At 40.7% G+C, this 20,123-nt stretch overlaps 1 protein-coding gene across 2 annotated transcripts in view; it reads right to left on the bottom strand.

The window, feature by feature from the left end:
* Abcd1 (ATP binding cassette subfamily D) overlaps positions 1–12,219 on the bottom strand; it is a 349,165-nt gene extending 336,946 nt beyond the window's left edge. Inside the window, exons 1-2 of one of the 2 annotated variants that reach the window (XM_067140944.2) lie at positions 12,205–12,219; positions 6,598–7,415 (exon numbers count right to left, since the gene is read on the bottom strand). In XM_067140944.2, coding sequence (XP_066997045.2) covers positions 6,598–7,217 — 620 coding nt within the window. In that variant the 5' untranslated portion in view covers positions 7,218–7,415; positions 12,205–12,219. Of the gene's footprint in view, positions 1–6,597; positions 7,431–12,204 lie in introns of those variants that run through there. The other variant, XM_067140945.2, reaches the window with a different exon arrangement.
* Between the last annotated feature and the right edge of the window lie 7,904 nt (positions 12,220–20,123).

The raw sequence follows: 20,123 nt of genomic DNA, 5'->3' as shown, positions 1-20,123 counted from the left end.
TCCACCAACTTCTGCTCAAGCAAAATCGTGGATATCGGAGAGGAAAAAGGAAAAATCAAAATCTAATTCTAACAGGGTAAAAAAAAAAAAATTTTGATATTGCACCCCAAATTCAGATTAATCCAGGTGTGAAAATATGTCAATGGTGGACATTCTTGAACAATTTATAGGCAGTGAAATTGTTGAGTACTTAGCTGAGGAAACTAGGTGCTACGATTTGTTCTTCAACCACCCAGATCCAAATATCACTGCCAATGAAATACGTTGTTATACTGCAATATTGTATGTTAGTGGGTACAATAATTTGCCATCTAAGCGGCACTTCTGGGACTCGAATGAGGACATGAAGAATTTCACTGTGTCACAGACAATGAAAAGAGACAGGTTTCTTCAGATGTGTCGTTTCATACATTGTGTAGACAATACAGTGACCTAAATGACAAGGCATGGAAAATCAGGCCACTTACGGAGATGATCAAAAGATATTTCAAAGAACATCTGGCTTATGACGAAAACATGGTGAAGTATTTTGGGCACCATGGCTGTAAACAGTTTATCTGTGGAAAGCCAGTTAGATTTGGATACAGGACCTGGAGTCTCAATACGAAAGATTTATAGGCCTACCTAGTAAACTTTTAGTTTTATCAGGGCAAAGGCCCTATATGTAATGTGGATTATGAGACTTTATTCGGCAGGACAACTGCCCCGTTACTTGTGCTACTGGATGAGTTTCCAGGTGAGAAAAAATAGCCACAATTATCATTTTTACATGGATAATTTATTTTTGTGTCCTGCGCTATTCTCCTACCTCACATCTCTTGGTCATTCAATGATTGGGACCATCAGGGAGAATAAAATTCCAAAAGGATGTCCATTGCTAAACAAACAAATTCTCTCTAAGAAGGATCGTGGATATTTTGAGATAGCGATGGAGATGAATGATGAACTTCTACCTGTACGGTATATCTGAGATGGGTAGACAATGAAGCTGTAACCATGATTTCATCTTCATGTGGCAGAAAGTTACTCAGTGAAGAAAAGAGATATTCCTAAGGAAAAAAAAAAAAGGGACATGTTATGGTTTCAAGGCCTAAACTAATTATGAAGCCCAACTCATATGGGTGGTACTGATCAAATGAATCAAAATTGTGCAGTTATCGAATCTGAATCCAGGGAAAAGAAAGTAGTAACGGCCTTTGATTACATGGATGCTGGACATAGATTCACAGAATAGCTGTATATTGTACAATAAAGCCAGCAGACAAAGGATCCATCAATCGAATTTCAAGCGAGAAGAGGTGAATGTATATTTGAGAAGATATCATGTCCTCCCTATGACAGCGGGAAGGCCCTCAATATCACCAACATCGTCTTCAGACAGCCGCATCTCGGCGTCTGTGAGATCTGATCGCACTAATCACCTCGTAGAACACACAGAAGAAACCAAAGGAGAAAATGTGCTCGTAGTAACTGTAAATCAATTGTAAGGACCCAGTGTTCCAAATGTAAAGTAGGAGTGGGTATAGACTGTTTCGTTCCATTCCATACTCACCAGTGTTTGTAATATGAAACATTTGGTATTGTAAATTATTCTAGAAAAAAAATAATTAGCCTATATGTTCCACTAATAATGGCCTATCTTTCTTTTACAAGTAATTATTTAACTGGAGTAGTGTACTAACAATTAAACTTGGTTGTTAAAAATCAACTGAAAAAATAGAAGTACTAAAAAGCAGATATCCCAAACACCTAGGATTGCCATAAGGCAATCACAAATTATTTCAAAAATTGAATGTCCAAATAACAAAAAAATGAACATTAAGTTAATTATATTATTAGGTCTAATACATGTACCAGTAGAAGGACGGATGACCTATATGTTAGGCCCCTTTAAACAACAAGCATCATGTACTGGTAATGAAGTGAAAAGAAAATTAAACCAAAAAGTTATCAAGTTAAATTCTAGCATTAATGGGTTAACATCCCCGTACTTTGGTTCTGTAACTCCTAAATCTAATTTATTCCATATTACATTCCTGGTTACAAACATATATACCTCATCTACTCCGGTGAACTGTACGGCATACATCATCATCTCACTCCAGTCGCCCAGGTGTAGTTAACAAGCCTCCTCCACTTTTCCTGCTCCATTACTTCTGCCACATCCAATCCAGCTTCTCTAATGTCCTTCCAAACCTGATCCATATACCTCCTTCTTGGTCTTCCAATCGGTCTCCTTCCCTTAACTTCTCTTTCTAATTTCCTTCTTGCTACCCGTTCCTTTCCCATTCCTTTTACATGTCCAAACCATCTCGGTCTTGCTTTCTGTATGTTCTGTACTAATGGTTCTATATTTAGCTTTTATCTGATTTTAATATTTTGGATTCTCTCCCTTCTTGTCTTTTTAACTGATGTTCTTAAAAATTTCATTTCTACTGCTTGGATCTTACTATCTTGTCTCTTATTAGTATGGCAATAATAACCTTCAACTAACTTAATGGGAAATAAATATTCATAAAAATTATATTATTCTTAACACACTGGCGTTTAAGGATATACTGGGTGTATGTTTATTATCATGAAGAAATGGTTGAACTTCAATTATTGTGTTGGTCAAATACAGATTTTTTTCATTTCTTAAGTTCACAAAACTTTGTCAAGTAAAGTTTCCTTTAACTTACTTCTTCTTTAATATTCATACTTTAATTTATGGTGTACTTTTGTGAATATTCACTTCCTTAAGACCCTAGTGTTGTAGGATTCAATGCATACTAGTACATTTTACCTACAAGGTCACTACAAATTTGATCAAGTTATACTTTTTCACCAAGCAACCTAGGCAAGAATATTACTCGACATATTGCCTCTTTTGGCAAATAGCATCAAAATAGCGTAATTCTACCTGTGCTATGCACAGTCGAATCATGTTATTATGACCACCTGCTAGAAGTGCCCACCTGCAGCGCGTAGCCCATGACGTAGGCTGGTGAAGTGGATATATAATGCGACCAACACACTGTACTTCCTGCTGTCATGGATAAAGGAAGCAATTTAACGGAGTTGCAAAAGGGGATGATCATCAGTTTTTGGACCAAGGAGGGCAGCATTTTGGAAACAGCAATGTTTGTGAACTGTTCAATTGCTTCTGTGGTAAAAGTGTACCGTGAGTGAAAGCACGACGGTGCATGAAGGCCAACTACCAGGCTACAGTGGAAAAGCTCACCATCCAAATGAACCAGGAGCCATCTAGACACGTTTCTTCCACAACAGTTCAGTGAACCCTTCTACGAATGGGGCTCCAGAGTAGACTGGACCCATATTAATGAAAACAACTGGAATTCGCTCGACAGTATGGCAAATGGACCGCTGTTGGCTGGTGACAGGTAGCCTTCTCCAACAAGTCACATTTTCACCTGCATACAACAAATGGACATCAGCATGTCCAGTGAGAAACTACGGAGAACCAGACTCAGCAACCATTGCTGGATGAACACACAGCGATGGGAGCAGTGTTATGATCAAGGGAATGTTCTCGAGGTATTCTCCAAGACCCATCATTCGAGTGAAAGGCACCCTTGATTGATTTGGCTGCGACTCCATCCTCAGCGGTCATGTCTATCCATGCATGACTAATTGTCTCTCCTTGGGAAGATAGGACCTTCTAGCATAATGCGCCTGGCACATGGCCAGAAGTGTCTGTACATGGGTGGAAGAGCACAATCAAAACTTTAAAGCTCTTCCCTAGCCCCAACAGCCCTGATCTCAATCTAATTGAATATCTGTGTGACCCCCCCTCAATATTTGTGTTCATCGTCTAACTCCTCCACCATGCATCCTTCAATAGGTGTGGGATGTACTGCAGACAACATGGCTCTAGATACCCATGGAGACCTATCAGCACCTGACTGAGTCACTGCCACCATATCTAACTGCTGACCGTGTTACGAAGGGCAGTAACTCTGGATACTAGTAGGTAGTCATAACAATGGGATTTGACTGTATAAACTGATGAATCATATTCACTATCTTGAAATGCAAGCTCACAGCTATGTAACCCAAACTGCGTAACCAACTTTCTCATTAAGTGATTTTCACATGAGTGTATAGAAAGTACTGGTATGGTATTAAAGGGTTACAACTTTACCCATCACTGTTTCCTGGCTGTTCTATCCACCTCTCCCGAGCACATCTTATTTGCACTATTTCAAGGCTGCCACCACAATCACGCCATAAAATACTGGTACTACATTCTGGTTTCATCACTTGCATGAGAAGTTAACATAAGGACCTAAGCTTTGTACATAGGAGTATATTTGTTAAATTTTCCTCAAGGTTTAATGATTTTTTTAAATATGTATAATTCTGAAATAATCCATTTCTTTCCAATGTGAAGGTTGAAGCCAAATATTCAATTCAAATGGTCAGCAGCGGGTGACTACTGCGCTCTTACAGTTGTGCTGGCCATACTGCTAGACCAGTAGCGAAAATCCCTGGCAACAGAATAAGAATGACCAAGGCCACCACAGCTCAATGGTAGAGCATTAGATGTGAAATCCAAAGGCTGTGGGTTCGTTTCCATTAGTCTCTGGCTGACCATTTTTGTTCTGTACTTAATATCCCTTCAGCATGTACTTTATATACTCTATATGAAATAAAAAACTGGAGGCTATTTTAAGTACAATGTGATCATAAAACCTAAATATTCAATACTGTATGTATAATACGCTTTTTTTGGACTTCCTACAAATACTACAAAGCCATTGGTTGATAAGAAAGGAGACCATGCTTGTGCAGATGACCATTGTCGTCAAGAGTTCAGAGGCCAAGTATAAACAGTACCACTTCATTGACACCCATTTTCACAAGTTAAAACAGAAGGTAGTTCATTAACATTATACAGTTGCTGCGTCCTTGTTAAACTCATAGCTTTTCAAGAAAGATCACAGTTCTGCAAGTACAAGCTCTTCATAATGGCGTTCTTTATCCTACTACCAATCTTAATATTCTCCATAGGATGTGGAACCATAGGAAGAGAGATATAACTGACGACATTACTCATTTATTCCAAATTACTAATGTTTCATGGCTTCTGAATTAACGACATATTTTTGTGAGCTGTAGATTTTTAAATGTAATTTACCAAAAAAAAGTTGAGGAATCATAAGGCTGAACTAGAATATCATCACAGACTACAACACTCGTCTACAGCCTCACGGAAAGCATTTTCAACACTTATTGTAATGGGGCAAGTTGTACTGTTTTTTTCTGTCTGTCTTTCCAGTCTGATTTATACATCTTTTTTTTTTTTTGCTATTTGTTTTACATCGCACTGACACAGATAGGTCTTATGGCGACGATGGGACAGGAAAGGGCTAGGAGTGAGAAGGAAGCGGCCATGCCATTAATTAAGGTACAGCCCCGGCATTTGCCTGGTGTGAAAATGGGAAACCACAGAAAACCATCTTCAGGGCTGCCGACAGTGGGGTTCGAACCCATTATCTCCCGAATACTGGACGCACTTAAGCGACTGCAGCTATCGAGCTCGGTTGATTTATACATCCATCAAAGTTGATGGATTTCCTACAGGCATGACGGAACAGTATGACGGTGACTGTGCTCTTGTTTATTGGCTAACAGCATGTAGAAAGAATGCAACCCTTGCAGGACTCGCCCTGAGGCCTACATAGGCTATATTCGTTTTCGTTCTAGACAGTTAGGCACTATGTATTTCAGTGTTGAGTTTTGCAGGCCTCTATGAATGATCCAACCACCTCCATAACTCTATAAATGCAGAGAAAACGGTATGTTTTTCTGCTTCTCTGTCTCTTAATATTTATGGGGACTTTTATGACAGTATTGCAGCTACAATACAAAGCTCATAAGAAAAACAATGAAAGACCAGTATTATTAATTAGCCTATTTCCCTATTGTTTACTGCAAAAATATTCTATCGTCAAAAATGTGAACAACATTTAGGGCTTACTTCATGAATAATGTGGTCTACAATCCAATCATAAATAGAGAAACTGATAAGTTTACCGGTAATAGTAGTTTTACAGGTTATAACCTGCATCCCACTAATTAACTATTTTTATGGGTTTTGAAGAGCACAAGGTGCCAGAATTTACTCCCATAGGAATATTTTATATGCTAGTAAATCTACCAAATACCATTGGACTGAAATGGGATGAAACCTGCCAATTTGGGCTCAGAAAGCCAACAAACTGACAGAAAAGAACAAGAATCACTTCGCTACTGTAGGTCATATAAGAAGTACCTGTGAGAACCAAGGTAACGGAAAGTGGGGATTTGTAGGTTATGCTGCACACCTCTAAAAAAGTGTCAAACCAAAATGACGGGGAACATTCTAGAGAACATGTGATGTCCCAACCTTATAAAGCATCGGCTAAGTGTTTATACATCTATTGACAGGTATTAAAAGAGTCCAGGTCATAGATACGTTCAGTAGGACTCGAAAGATGTTCTTAATAATAGCTTCTTATGGATTGATTAAGTTGTTTAGTTACCTACATTTGTAAAACAGATAATTACAATTACCATTAACCTATAAATATTTCTAGTAGTAAAGTATCTCACCTGAAAGCTAGAGCTATCTTATTTTCCAAGTATCGGATTGAGGAATTGATGAATGTAGCTGGAACTGCAACCCCAAGCCATTTCAGCAACATAAGTGCAAACTTCCTAACATCACGTCTAACTATATATTTAACTATTTGTCCTTCCATGGAAGCAACATAGATGGACAGAAAAGTTCTTGTAGCTAGAGCTATTGTATGTACTAGGAGAAGTCCAGCTTCAGCAGTACATACACCCGGCACCATTAACTTAACAAGTTTATAAAGCTGAATAACAAATTCTGTATTTATAATTGGTAACCTAAAAACACTCTTTGTGACTGTGTTAACCACACTTTCCACCTTTTTGGAGTTTTCATTTTTGTCGACATACTGAGATTTCGACTTACTTGAATCGCCTGAGCAACAATCCTCATTGTTACGACTTACTATCACAGAGGGGTTAGAACAATTCGATTTGCTGCTATGAGGTTTGTAGTAGAGAGACTGAAGATATGGATAACCTAACTTTAAGCCATATACAAATATCACACCAGCCACAACACTCCGAGTCAAAAGTTCTTTCTTAATGTTGTATTTTGCGGCTGTTGAGTCTATATATTTGGAAATAACAGCTGGCATTTTTACAGTTCTGAAAAGTGACGGACTTGACAGTAGGAAAGAGCCTTTTGACAGCTCTGCTCAATCCACCAATAGTAGCAACCGGTGTGTCCACATGAAACAAAACGTGGGACTGCCTGGGCCCGTTCTACAGTAGTGGCGAATCCTTGCGATAACAAACTGTCCTCTTCACACAGATCATTACAACGACTGCAGCTACTGAAATGAGAGTGATTAGTTGTCTTGTCTTGTCTTGATCGTATAATTTAATGGGCTTCGCTTGGGAGCGGTATACCCAGCCACGCATCCTCTAAACAAACCCAAAAGATGGAGAAGATGAAAAGGAATATGTAGAATGTAAAAAAAAAGGGAATAAGGAATTCAACTACATATCTACCACACAGGAAAAGCACAAGGACACAAGGTACTAGACTTCACGCCAGAGTGACCGATACTTGGCGACTTCTACCAATCACAAACAAGACCAGGTCGACACATAAGGGGAAAAGGAAAAACAACAACACCGAACCTACAGTAAACAATTAGTGTCATGAAGGAAATTCGAGAGGGCAATTACCGTAGTAGGCGTGGGATCGAGTATCCAACACGTCAATTGAGTGGGTAACGCGAAGTGTGTACTAAAAAAAGGTTGTAACCATTTACGCCTACTAATTTCGAGTAACGGACATTGAAAAAGTAGATGATTAATGGTAGCAATCGACGTTCGACACTGACAGAGGTTAGACGCGACCAACTTCATCCGAAATAATTGATCCGGCGTGCACATGTGGTTAAGCCGCAAACGGACAAGATTCGTAATATGACGTCGAGTATAAGGATGTTTTGTAAACCACGGAGAACGTGGGACATTCGGGAGAATTGTGAATAAGTTCCGTCCTTTTCGACACGCGGGGTTACTCCACTCAGTCTGCCAAATCTGTCGTAGGGTCTCGCAACAGCCGCTCCAAAATTCCATATAGGGCAACATCAAATAAAACGCCACACCCTGACCATGCGCAGCAGCCTGGGCTAAGCGATCAGCCTGTTCATTACCATTGATATGGGAATGACCCGGAACCCAGAGAAATTTAATCTGTTTACCTCGTTGATGAAGATCGAAACAAATTTTTCTGAGATTCTGAATGTACCAATGAGAGCGGTGAGTGGGATTGTGTAAAGCCTGAAGTACACTCAAGGAATCAGAAGCAATAGTAGCAGTTTCGAGGCGGGAGTACTTAACGTATAAGAGGGCTTGACGGATGGCGAAAGCTTCAGCCGTAAAGATAGAAGTCTCCGACGGGAGGGAGAATTGTTTACCTAGGACAAGATCTGGGGAGAAAAAGGCCGCCCCCACACCTGGGGGGTTACCAATTTTGGACCCATCCGTATAGAAGACTGGTGCTAATGTGTGAACATCCTGTGCCAAAATGTGATGGACATATTTCCGAGCACTTTGTGTCCGGGCCGGGCCAAAAGATGGGACCTCCCCTGACGTGGGGAGTATCATGTCAGGGACATAGTAGTTTGCCTGAAAGGGAAAGATGTAGTTAGCTGTGGACGGGTTACGCAGAATAGAGTTGCGAAGATAGCTAAATTTCCAATAAGCCCAAGCCAACGCGGGGAATCTGTGTAACGGAGTACCCATATCGTGATAATAGCGAACGAGTAAAGATAATTTAGGGATGAGAGGGTGAGAGTTTAGAGATAAAGTCCTTAGAAGAAACTTGGTTGCTAGCAATTTTCGCCGCAGATTTAAGGGGAATTCTGCAGCTTCAACCAGGGTGGCATTGTTGGGGGAAGATGGTAGAGCCCCAAGACAAAGTTTAACAAACTGTACTTGCAGTGAATCCAAGTGATTAAGTTTGGTCTTGGCCGCCGTGTCGATAAACCCCGAGCCATAATCCAAAGACGATCGAAGAATGTTACGATATAACAGAAGCATCGTACTAGGATCGGATCCCCAAGATCTATGTCGTAGGGCAACAAAGAGTGATTTTTTTGGAAAGGACTTATCCACCAGGTATTTGATGTGAGAGTGCCATAGTAATTTCCGGTCAAGGTAAATACCAAGATATTTAGTAGACTGGACTATCGGGATCGAAAACCCTTGGAAGCGAATAGGCGGGTGATCTGTACGCCGAGCCCAAGAGAAAATCATCGCACGACATTTGGCAAAAGATACCTCTAAGTTATGATCATGGAGCCACTTTCCAAAATCCAGTAACGTCAGATGTAATGACTTATAAACCTCGTCAAGTTGTGGAAGACTGAGATATATCACGAGATCGTCAGCAAATTGAATCATACGTGCTCTGCGTGTAATAATGTTCTCGAGGGACATCGAATAAATTGAGAAAAGAATAGGACTTAAGATATCCCCCTGAGGGAGCCCCGTAGAGGTCAGGCGTGCGGAGATTTGTGGGAAGTGTTTGAGTTGAAGTGATCTGTGCCTGAGCATATTCAAAAGGAGATTAATAAAGAGCGGCGGAAACTTATAATTTAGCAATTTTTGGAGTAAAATTTTTAGGTCAACATGATCATATGCTCCCCGTAAGTCAAAGAAAATTGCCAACAAAGGTTCCTTCCGACAGCGTGCTAAACTGATATCTGTAACCAAAAGATGAATGGCATCAGAGGCAGAACGACCCGGGAGGAAGGCAAATTGATATTTTGGTAACAGGTTATAAAAATCGAGAGACCATTTGAGGCGTTCCAGAAGAATTTTTTGGAAAAGTTTCCTAAGGCATTGGCCCAGGTAGATACCCCGGTAACTATCAGTGAGGAGAGGATTTTTACCTGGTTTCAACAGGGGTACGAGATAAAAGTCATTCCATGTGGAAGGGGTTCGAGCCGTCTCAAGGCAATGATTGAAAATGTGTAGTAAATGTTGCCTAGCTAGAAGGGGGAGTTGCTTTAATACGGAATACGAAATCGCATCCCGTCCAGGTGTCGAATTGTTGGAAGTATTGATAACCAGATTTAATTCGTCTATGTCAATTGGGCTCATGAGCGACGAAAAAGTATTGGAACTAGGAGGGATAACGAAACCATACTGAGGGTCTACCGAATCTGGCGTGAGGTGATGAAAAAAGGTAATCAAAGCATCCATATTGAAATGTATAGTAGACGGTGGATTAAGGAGGCGGTTCGATAGACCAGCGATTGCTCTCCATATATGTTTGGACGGTGTCTGCCTATTTAACGAGGCAATGAATGTTTTCCAAGCTCGGCGGCGTTTATCATTAAAAACCTTTTTCGATTGTGCTACTATGACTTTATAATGTAAATAAGATTGGAACGTACCCAAACGTCGAAAAGAGCGCAATGCTGCTTTCCGGCGTGATATTAAGGCGGTGCATTCCGCGTCCCACCAGCGAGCATAAACGATAGATTTAGGTGGGAAATATGGTTGTAGTGGATGGTAGAGATCGAGATATTCAGTGATAATAGCTGTGAAGGAACTGTAGGACACCGGTTGACCTCCTAAGGCTGCAAACTTGTGGGCTAAAAAATGTTGAAACTGAGAAGAATTGAAGTTGCTCATTCGTCTGCTTACTTTAACCGGGGGTTGAGCGGCGGGGAGACCGTCAGCCAACCCAATAAAAATAGGGAAATGGTCACTGGAATGGGTGTCCTTGATGACCTCCCATTCCACACGGTGCGCCAGATTACTCGAACAGATAGTTAAGTCCACAGCACTTTTATTTGTAGAAGGGGGCGTAACGCGAGTAGGTGACCCATCATTCAAAATCCGTAAATGATGTGATGCCGCTAATTTAGCTATTTTATTGCCCTTAGGGCACGAAACGTCACATCCCCAACTCCGATGGTGCCCGTTTAAATCGCCCCCCAGAAGAAAGGGGTGCGGCAGGTGTGAGAAAAAGGTCGCCCAATCAGCATAAGTGCCTTGAATTCTCGGGGGGCAATAGATGGAAATAAAATGGATGTTGTTGATCACAATGGCGACCGCCTGTGTACCAGGTATTTTATACGTTAATGATACCGACGAGTATGATAGGCTGTTATGGACCAAAATACACGCCCCGTCAAAACCATAATTGTCATGACGAATAACAGTATAATGGGGTATATGAAAATGTTTGGCCGGAGCCAACCAAGTTTCACTGAGGAAAATGATATGAGGTTTGTAAGAATCAATAAGTAAGAATACTTCATGTCTCTTGTGAACTACGCTCCGTGCATTCCACTGAAGAATGATCATGTAACGATATAATTGATACTAATGAATGGAGTAGTGACTGAACTTCCTCTTGCATGGTGAGGAGCATTTTAGACCATTTAGCATCGTTTTCAGCCGCCCGGGCATAGGCAGAGAGTTTGTTTGAAATAGCTGTAATGGTAGCCGATACCGGGTTCGAGGCCCGGGAACTGTCTTGCTTTGAGTATACAGTAGAATCTACATGCCGGGAAGTGGCCGGGAGGTTCGTCCCCGATATGGAGGGTATAGGATGAATAGCAGTGGTGACAGAGGGAGGCTGTTTGAGAAGAGCACGATATCCCTTGACATCGTAACCTGGCGAACGATCCGGACTAGGTGGAGGCGATGAAACAACCGCCGTAAATTTTCGCTTTCTCGGCTGCTGGGGTTGAGGAAACGACGAAGTGCTCGGAAGCGGAGGAAAGTTGTGTAAGGTCAAAAGGGGATTGAATCTATTGGCTGTCGGAGTAAAAAAGGACTCTGAGGATAACTGAGGGACGGCCAACGCCTGCTGTTTTTTCAGTTCCTGTTGCCGTTTTTGTTCTGGGCATTGAAGTGAACCTACGGAATGTTCTCCGGAACAATTGAGACAACGGCGGGTAGAATTCTTACATTCTGTAGTTTCATGTTCATGTGCGCAATTAGCGCATCGAGGGTGTTGAGCCCTACAGTTTTTTCTGGTGTGGCCGTATCGTTGGCATAGAGTGATTAGTTACGAGAATTAATATAGATAGGACCTACATAATGACGTTCAAAAAAAAAAATTACGACTGTCGAACACAGAGCTACCTAGTGATTCGCAACGTAACTTGTACTGCCACATAGCGATGTGCCACTGCCTGCTCGATCTGCATCCGATGGCTGTTTATACTGCGTGCTCATTACAACATTTTAACATGGCACTAAATGAAACACTCCGTTTGCAAATACTCACAGCAGGTGGATGCACCAACCGGCTCCTAAACTGTCGGAATGAAATAGCGGGAAATAGGGTAGTACTGTATTTGTTTACAGTGAAAATGGTGTACTTCTGCGTGCCTTTCTGCAAATCAAAGAAAGGGAAACCAGAATGCCGTGGTATTTCATTCCATGACACGGGCTTTTTCAGCAGATCCAGTTGAAGCCACGCTTAGTTATATAAGAATGGGAGGAGGGTGCAATGACATGACTGACTCCCGGGCAACACAGAATTTCATAAAGAGAATTCTGAAATCCGGTATTTTAATGTCCACCGATGGTGCTAACGTTATCCACAAGCGAAATTCAAAATGTTCTGTCTCAGTATCCTCTCCCGGACTTAACGAAACTGAACCAGTGATGCCCGCTGAGTATGTACTTGATTTACTGGAAGATGTTCGTGAGCCCTCTGAGTCAGTGTGTGTCACTTTGGAAACCGCTTCCCATGCATTAGTGTGTGGTTATTTAGTGCGTGTCATCGAAGAAAAAACAATGCAGCACGTGCTTGAGTAACGTTTCCACCTCAGTTAATCCATCCCCATTGATGAACTTCATCAGACAGTCGATAGAGGAGGCATGCGTTATCCCCAGCAACGATTTATTGGCCTAATTATTGGGCTACAGAAATTTGTTGAGGCGGCTCTACCGTACTGCAAGAAATCTGCAAGTCTGCTCCAGACTATAAAAAAACTATGTTCTACCGTACCCTCTTTGTGCCACTGTAAGATTTTAAAGTGTTTTAGTAATAATAAGCACCAGGAACTTGTGTCAGAAACTGTGGTGGCCAAATTCGTGTAACCTTTACTTAGTAATGTAGGGAAGTACCATACAGACAAAGTTTCCAGGTTTTCTGTTCGTCGAAATCTCTTTCTCCAAAAGATTTGAAGCTATCATTCCTTAGAGCACCACTTTATGCGTACAATTCTATAATTTTTCTGTTACTTTCAGATTTTAAATTTTGCTTCACGCGATTACTGGGTACGTCTGGTGCTGCGATTTAGCGGCAGATTGTTTGTAAGTCGTGTTTGAATATGGAATGAGAAGGCAGTATAAGCAGCCATCGGACGCAGATCGAGCAGGCAGTGCGATGTGCAGATCAAGACCGACTCTTCTTCTTCTACTTATCCAGCTTCTTGATGGTTATGGGCTCCTATAATTTTGCCCAGTAAAAACTTCTGATTTATATGAAAAACACTCCCAGTATGTTTGTATTGAGGTCTACACTTCACTTATAAAAATGGTAGTCACATGTATGATTCTTACTATCAAAATTATGTACAGAAAACACCTGTGAAAGCACGAAAATCGTTCGCTCACAATTGATCTTCTTCTGATGATGAATGCAGGCTTCTTTATGGCGACCAGTAAAAAGTCGTGTTTTATAGGAGAAACACTCCCAATGCATGCATTATTTTATCCTTCAGGCAGCACGACAAGTATTAATTCTGATGTAAATTCACGTATAGCACTATAGTGTTTATATCAAAATAAACAAAAAGTCGTACAGAAAACACACATGGAAGCAGGAGCGTGTGACCCGACGGGATTGGAAGAGTATCACAATGCAAGTTTTGAATCGTCAAGAAAGTTGTTTTTCATATAAATCGCAGCAGTCGTAGCAGGAGTCGGAAATTTGTTAGGGTGGGTAATAGAGAGGTACATTCAGGGAAACGCGGTTGTCTAGAGAGCGGTGATAAGGGTACAGAGATCTGGAAGTCGAGTAGGGATGACATAAAAATGTTAGTGTGGAACTGTAGAAGTATTTTAAGGAAGGAATGGAATTAAATAATTTAATAGATATATATTTACCAGATAATGTAATAGTTGAATCATCCCTGAGAAATGATATAATGGATGCAGATTTTCTCACGGAACTGGAGTGTGTAGGCCTATCGTAGAGCTAGGAATGGTGGGAGGGGGAGTATTCATCCTGGTGAAAGAAGAATTTGTAAGCTACGAAAAAGTTAAAGATGACAAACATGAAATTCTAGGGGTAAGGCTCATTTCTAAAGAAAATAGGCAACTCAATGTCTTTGGACTGTACAGACCGGGAAAGGGTAGCGCTGACACGGATTCAGAATTATTTGATACGATAATCAGCTAAGTGGGAAACGACACGGAAAGGAATGTGATTGTAGCGGGAGATCTGAATTTACCAAATGTCAATTGGGAAGGAAAGGCGAACGACAGGAAGCATGACCAACAAATGGCAAACAAGCAAATATGGGAAGGAGAGCAGATTCAGAAAGTGACGCAAGAGGGAAAAAGTACTGGACGTGGTGCTGATAAAACCAGATGAGCTCTAGAGAAAACGAAGTAATAGTTGGTATTAGTGATCATGACGCTGTTTTCGTCGTAGTTAAAAATAAATGTGATAGAAAGGAACGTTTTCAAAGTAGGACTATTAGGCAGTACCATATGGCTGATTAAGCAGGCAAGAGGGAGATTTTAAAAAGTAAATATGATCTCTGGAAAACGGTAAGGAAGAGTGTAAACAGATTCTGGGATGGGTTCAAAGGAGTTGTTGAGGAATGTGAAAACAGGCTAATACGTTTAAAGGTGGTAAGGAATGGTAAAGACCCACCTTGTTATAATAGAGAAATGAAGAGACTAAGAAGGAGGTGCAGATTGGAAAGAAATAGAGTTAGAAATGGCTGTGGAATTAAGGAGAAATTAAAGGAACTTACTAGGAAATTGAATCTAGCAAAGAAGGCAGCGAAGGATAACATCATGGCAAGCAAGAAGGACATTCCAGGAATCCTTAATGAACAACGGGAGTGTGTATGTGAGGATCTTCTAAAGGCAGAAGTATTCAGTCAGCAGTATGTAAAGATTGTTGGTTACAAGGGTAATGTCCAGATAGAGGAGGTGACTAATGCTAAAGAAGTATAACGTTTTTATGACAACAATGACATTTACAGTAAGCTACAGAAGTTGAAAACTAGAAAAGCAGCTGGAATTGATCAGGTTTCGGGGGATATACTAAAGACAATCGGTTGGATATAGTACCATATCTGAAGTACTTATTCGATTATTTTTTGCATGAAGGAGCTATACCAAATGAATGTAGAGTTGCTATAGTAGCCCCTGTATATAAAGAAAAGGGAGATAGACATAAAGCTCAAAATTACAGGACAGTCAGTTTGACATGCATAGCATGTCAGCTTTGGGAAAGCATTTTTTATGATTATGTTAGACATGTTTGCGAAATTAATAAATGGCTTGATAGAAGGCAGTTTGGGTTTAGGAAATGTTATTCCACTGTAACTCAAGTTGTAGGATTCCAGCAATATATAGCAGATGTCCTGGAATCAGAAGGTCAAATGGACTGTATCGCGATTGTCCTATCTAAGGCATTTCATAGGGTAGATCATGGGAGACTACTGGAAAAAGCGAGTGCAATTGGACTTGACAAAAGAGTGACTGAATGGGTGGCTAAGTTTCTAGAAAATAGAACTCAGAAAATCAGAGTAGGCGAAGCACTATCTGCCCCTGTATTAATTAAGAGGGGAATTCTTCAAGGCAGTATTATTGGACCTTTTTGTTTTCTTATATATATATCAATGATATGGGTAAAGAAATGGAATCAGAGATAAGGCTTTTTGCAGACGATGTTATTCTGTACAGAGTAATAAATAAGTTACAAGATTGTGAGCAATTGCAAAATGGCCTCGATAATGTTGTGAGATGGACAGTAGGCAATAATGTTATGATAAACGGGGTTAAAAGTCAGGTTGTCAGTTTCACAAATAGGAAAAGTCCTCTCAGCTTTAAGTTCTGCGTTGATGGGTTGAAAGTTCCTTTTGGGGATCATTTTAAGTACTCAGATGTCAATATGAGGAAAGATTTTCATTGATGTAATCACATAAATATGATTGTAAATAAAGGGTACAGATCTCTGCACATGGTTATGAGGGATTTTAGGGGTTGTAGTAAGGATGTAAAGGGGGGCCGATGACCTGCGATGTTAGACCCCTTAAAACAACAAGCATCAGCATCATCAAGGATATAAAGGAGAGGGCATATAAGTTTGGTAAGACCCCAGGGTATGGGACCCTCACCAGGATTACTTGATTCAAGAACTGGGAAAAATCCAAAGAAAAGCACCTCGATTTGTTCTGGGTGATTTCCGACAAAAGAGTAGCGTTACAAAAATATTGCAAAGTTTGGGCTGGGAAGACTTGGGAGAATGGAGACGAGCTGCTCGACTAGGTGGTATGTTCCGAGCTGTCGGTTGACACATGGCATTCGGCTACAACACCGAGACATTGATGAGGGTTCTGCACATAAGGCCATGTAAACATTTGAAGTAAATACCTCCAAGATCCGAGATGATATTGACCTCAGGGGCGTTAATGAACCTACCGATTGCTCATTGAAGAAAAAAATAAATTGTACAAGATTGAATGGAAAGAGAAGCAAAGGAAGGGTGCGATGTGATAATTTTCCAGGCTAAACACCTTTTTAGCTTTTAAGGTCACCTTGTAGCTTCATCAATATTTCCTTAATTGCGGACAGTATCCAGTATTCGGGAGATAGTAGATTCGAACCCCACTGTCGGCAGCCCTGAAAATGGTTTTCCGTGGTTTCCCATTTTCACACCAGGCAAATGCTGGGGCTGTACCTTAATTAAGGCCACGGCCGCTTCCTTCCCACTCCTAGCCCTTCCCTATCCCATCGTCGCCATAAGACCTGTCTGTGTCGGTGCGACGTAAAGCAACTAGCATCAGTATTTCTTCCAGAGAAGTTCTCCTTGTACTGTTCTAAGTTCCCTGAAGGTACCTTACAGACAGTGTGTTCAGCGTATACGTTTTTGAACAAACAGTAACTATGCCATGAACTACCTTCCATCTATTTCGCACAAGAATTCAGATCGATTTCGGGTGCTGTTAGTAATGCAGAGTTTATAATAACCAACAACCTACAGAGAACGTTCAATGAGTGCTTGAAACGGTTGAAGTTAATTCTTACAATCCCTATGACGTTTGCCGAAGCGGAAAGAGGTTTTTCTACTTTGAAGAGAATAAAAATCTTTCTTAAGGAACTCTGAACCAGAAAAGATTGTCGGCCTTGGCAATGCTTTCTATAGAAAGAGATCAGCTGATGGAAATCGCAGAATGAAATCAACGGGTGACTGACAAGTATGCATCAATGGAAAACAGGCGGGCAAATTATAAATTCAAGTGAATAACTGTAGCTATACTTAAAATTACTCCCTTATTTCCTGTGTTTTTATTGCTGTATATATTTCAATTTGAATAGGAATGCAGTTCATTACCTAAGGATACTAGGATTTCTTGTTATTTCTGTAAGCTTCTCATTTAAAAATGCAACATTGAAAATTTGGTGCAACACCCAGCTTCAGATACCACCAGCCGCCACTACTATTTTGTTACTGGTTGTAAATCGGGTTACGGAAGGAAACTTAATACTAAATTATTTTTATACCGCCAAAAGAAAAATGTTGCGCAGTTGGCGAGACATTCCCCGCAACATAAGCAATTGTCGGCCAAAAGCAGAATATGTGATCTGCATTTTTCCGAAAATTTCCTTATAAAGGCGGACTGTTTCGTTGCGAACGCTGAAAACGTTGAACTTCATCGTTATTCAAGACTATTTATATGTTGAAGATTGTGAAAGTGCTGAGCCGAAATTGAGCCCCCTCCCCGATCCTTCCATATAAACTGTTTAGCTTATCATTTGGCCAGGTATGTTGTTCGGCAGTCTCAAAATTTATCACGTGTATACCCTGTGTTCTTTCTCTCCGGCACGCAAGCGAAAGTCAGTTTTACGTTCTTAAGGAAATTGAAGATTACAGATCCGTCAGTGGAACGAGGCTTCTAACACGTCCATCTCTAAGTGTGTATGACATTCTTTCCCAGACCAAAAGGAAAATTCATTATAAACTGAACTCGTTTGGGTCCATATGGGGCGATATTTGAAACCCCACTTCCCTAGCGCTATTCTAAGACGTAAAATCATAAGCGCGTAGAGGTAAGATCGAGGCGTGGAACGCGACTAGGAAAAGCCAGCAGAAAACAGCCTTGAGCTGGAAACGATCCTCATTATTGATGAATAAGGATATCAGTCTAAAACTACAGCAATAAAGTCCAAATAAAATTTAAATGGAGGTTTATTGATAAAACAAGATTGAAACAGAAAGGAAAAATAGTGATGTCAATAACCTAAAAAAGGGTAAGGATTGTAACATAAGCATACCTCGTTCGATGTGTGTCTGAACATTATAGCGTGAGTGCGGCGTTTTTACACTCCAAGATAGAAATATATATTACCACAAATTTGCCGCCTCAAATAGAACCTCGTTATATCATGTGCAGCCAATTATACAGCTCACACGGCCCAACTAGGTCGTTCTATTTACGAAATTTACTTCACTCACACCATATCCCACTTTGCACTCATTAACCACATAACAATAGCCATAGCTCATCGAAAAAATCTCCATGCATAATGGAGACGGAAAAAAGGTGAAACAAATATGGTCGATAATAACACGCCAGAGAGAGAAACGTCTCTGGACCAAAGATGTGCATTAAATCGAAAGGTGAAAACACAGGCATGCACACAGCCCAGGCAAATGCCGGCGTTGTACCTTAATTAAGGCCACGGCCGCTTCCTTCCAATTCCTAGGCCTTTCCTATCCCATCGTCGCCGTAAGACATATCTGTTTCGGTGCGACGTAAAGCAAATAGCACATAGCCCAAATGAATAAAAGAAAACAATCATGACTGCCTCACGGGCAAAGCAAGCGCCCGAGACAGAGACCAAGGCAAAGCAGGCAATACTGTACTGTGAACAAGGTACAGAAACTAAATCACAAACGAAAATACAACTGACCGATACATCATCTTTCCACTCCCCTCACTCACACACACGCTCCCAGGTTTACACACACATATGCCAGCACGGCAGGCAATAGGAGCGGTCGCTCCAATTAATAAAGTAGAATACCAATTCATACAGGGTGACTCACCTGGTCACAAACCACAGGTCTCGCATACTCCAGACAGCAGTGTGCATGACGCAAACAATATAATAAAGGGATCGGAACAATCCCGTACACAAATCCATCATCTCACGCGCCTCGTACGACGAGAATGAAATACCATACGATGCAGTGCACATAAATAGAACCAATTTGAGACCCTGTTACCAACATGGAATAGTCACAAACACACTATTAGACACACGTCCCATTCATGCTGTTTGGGGCGAAAGACGCATATCAATCAGCTATAATCAATAGGGCAAATAGTAATACTAAAGAAACGTAAAGCCAAAATTAAACAAGAATCAACGTACCTCCAATATGAATAATCAAAATATTAAGATGCATGTTAGTATGAGCTTGGTTTGAATATATTTAACATCTATTTATAAGATAGGAATGCAGCTCTGCTCTGTGCGGGCACCATTGTTAATTCATCTCTTATAAACAACGCAAAGATTCCCTTCAAAGAGATAATACTCCTCGTCTCGCAAAAGGAACGATCTTCCGTGTTTATATCAGAGAGTGCTGCCCTCTCTAGTACGTCAACAGAAACGTATAAGTTATTCGGATTGAGGCCATAGGAAGCCATTTACATATTTGAAAAACGTCACACTTATGAACATGCCATTCAGAATTAATTGATAAGGTAACAATCTATGTGGGAACAATAAGGGAAGGAACGTGATTGTAGTGGGTGATCTCAATTTACCAAATGTCAGTTGGGAAGGTAATGCGAACG

The sequence above is a fragment of the Anabrus simplex genome, chromosome 2 (genome assembly GCF_040414725.1).
Source record: "Anabrus simplex isolate iqAnaSimp1 chromosome 2, ASM4041472v1, whole genome shotgun sequence".
In the NCBI taxonomy this organism is placed as follows: Eukaryota; Metazoa; Arthropoda; class Insecta; order Orthoptera; family Tettigoniidae; genus Anabrus; species Anabrus simplex.
Note: the sequence above shows the minus strand (reverse complement) of the source record. Positions and strands in the feature narration are given on the sequence as shown.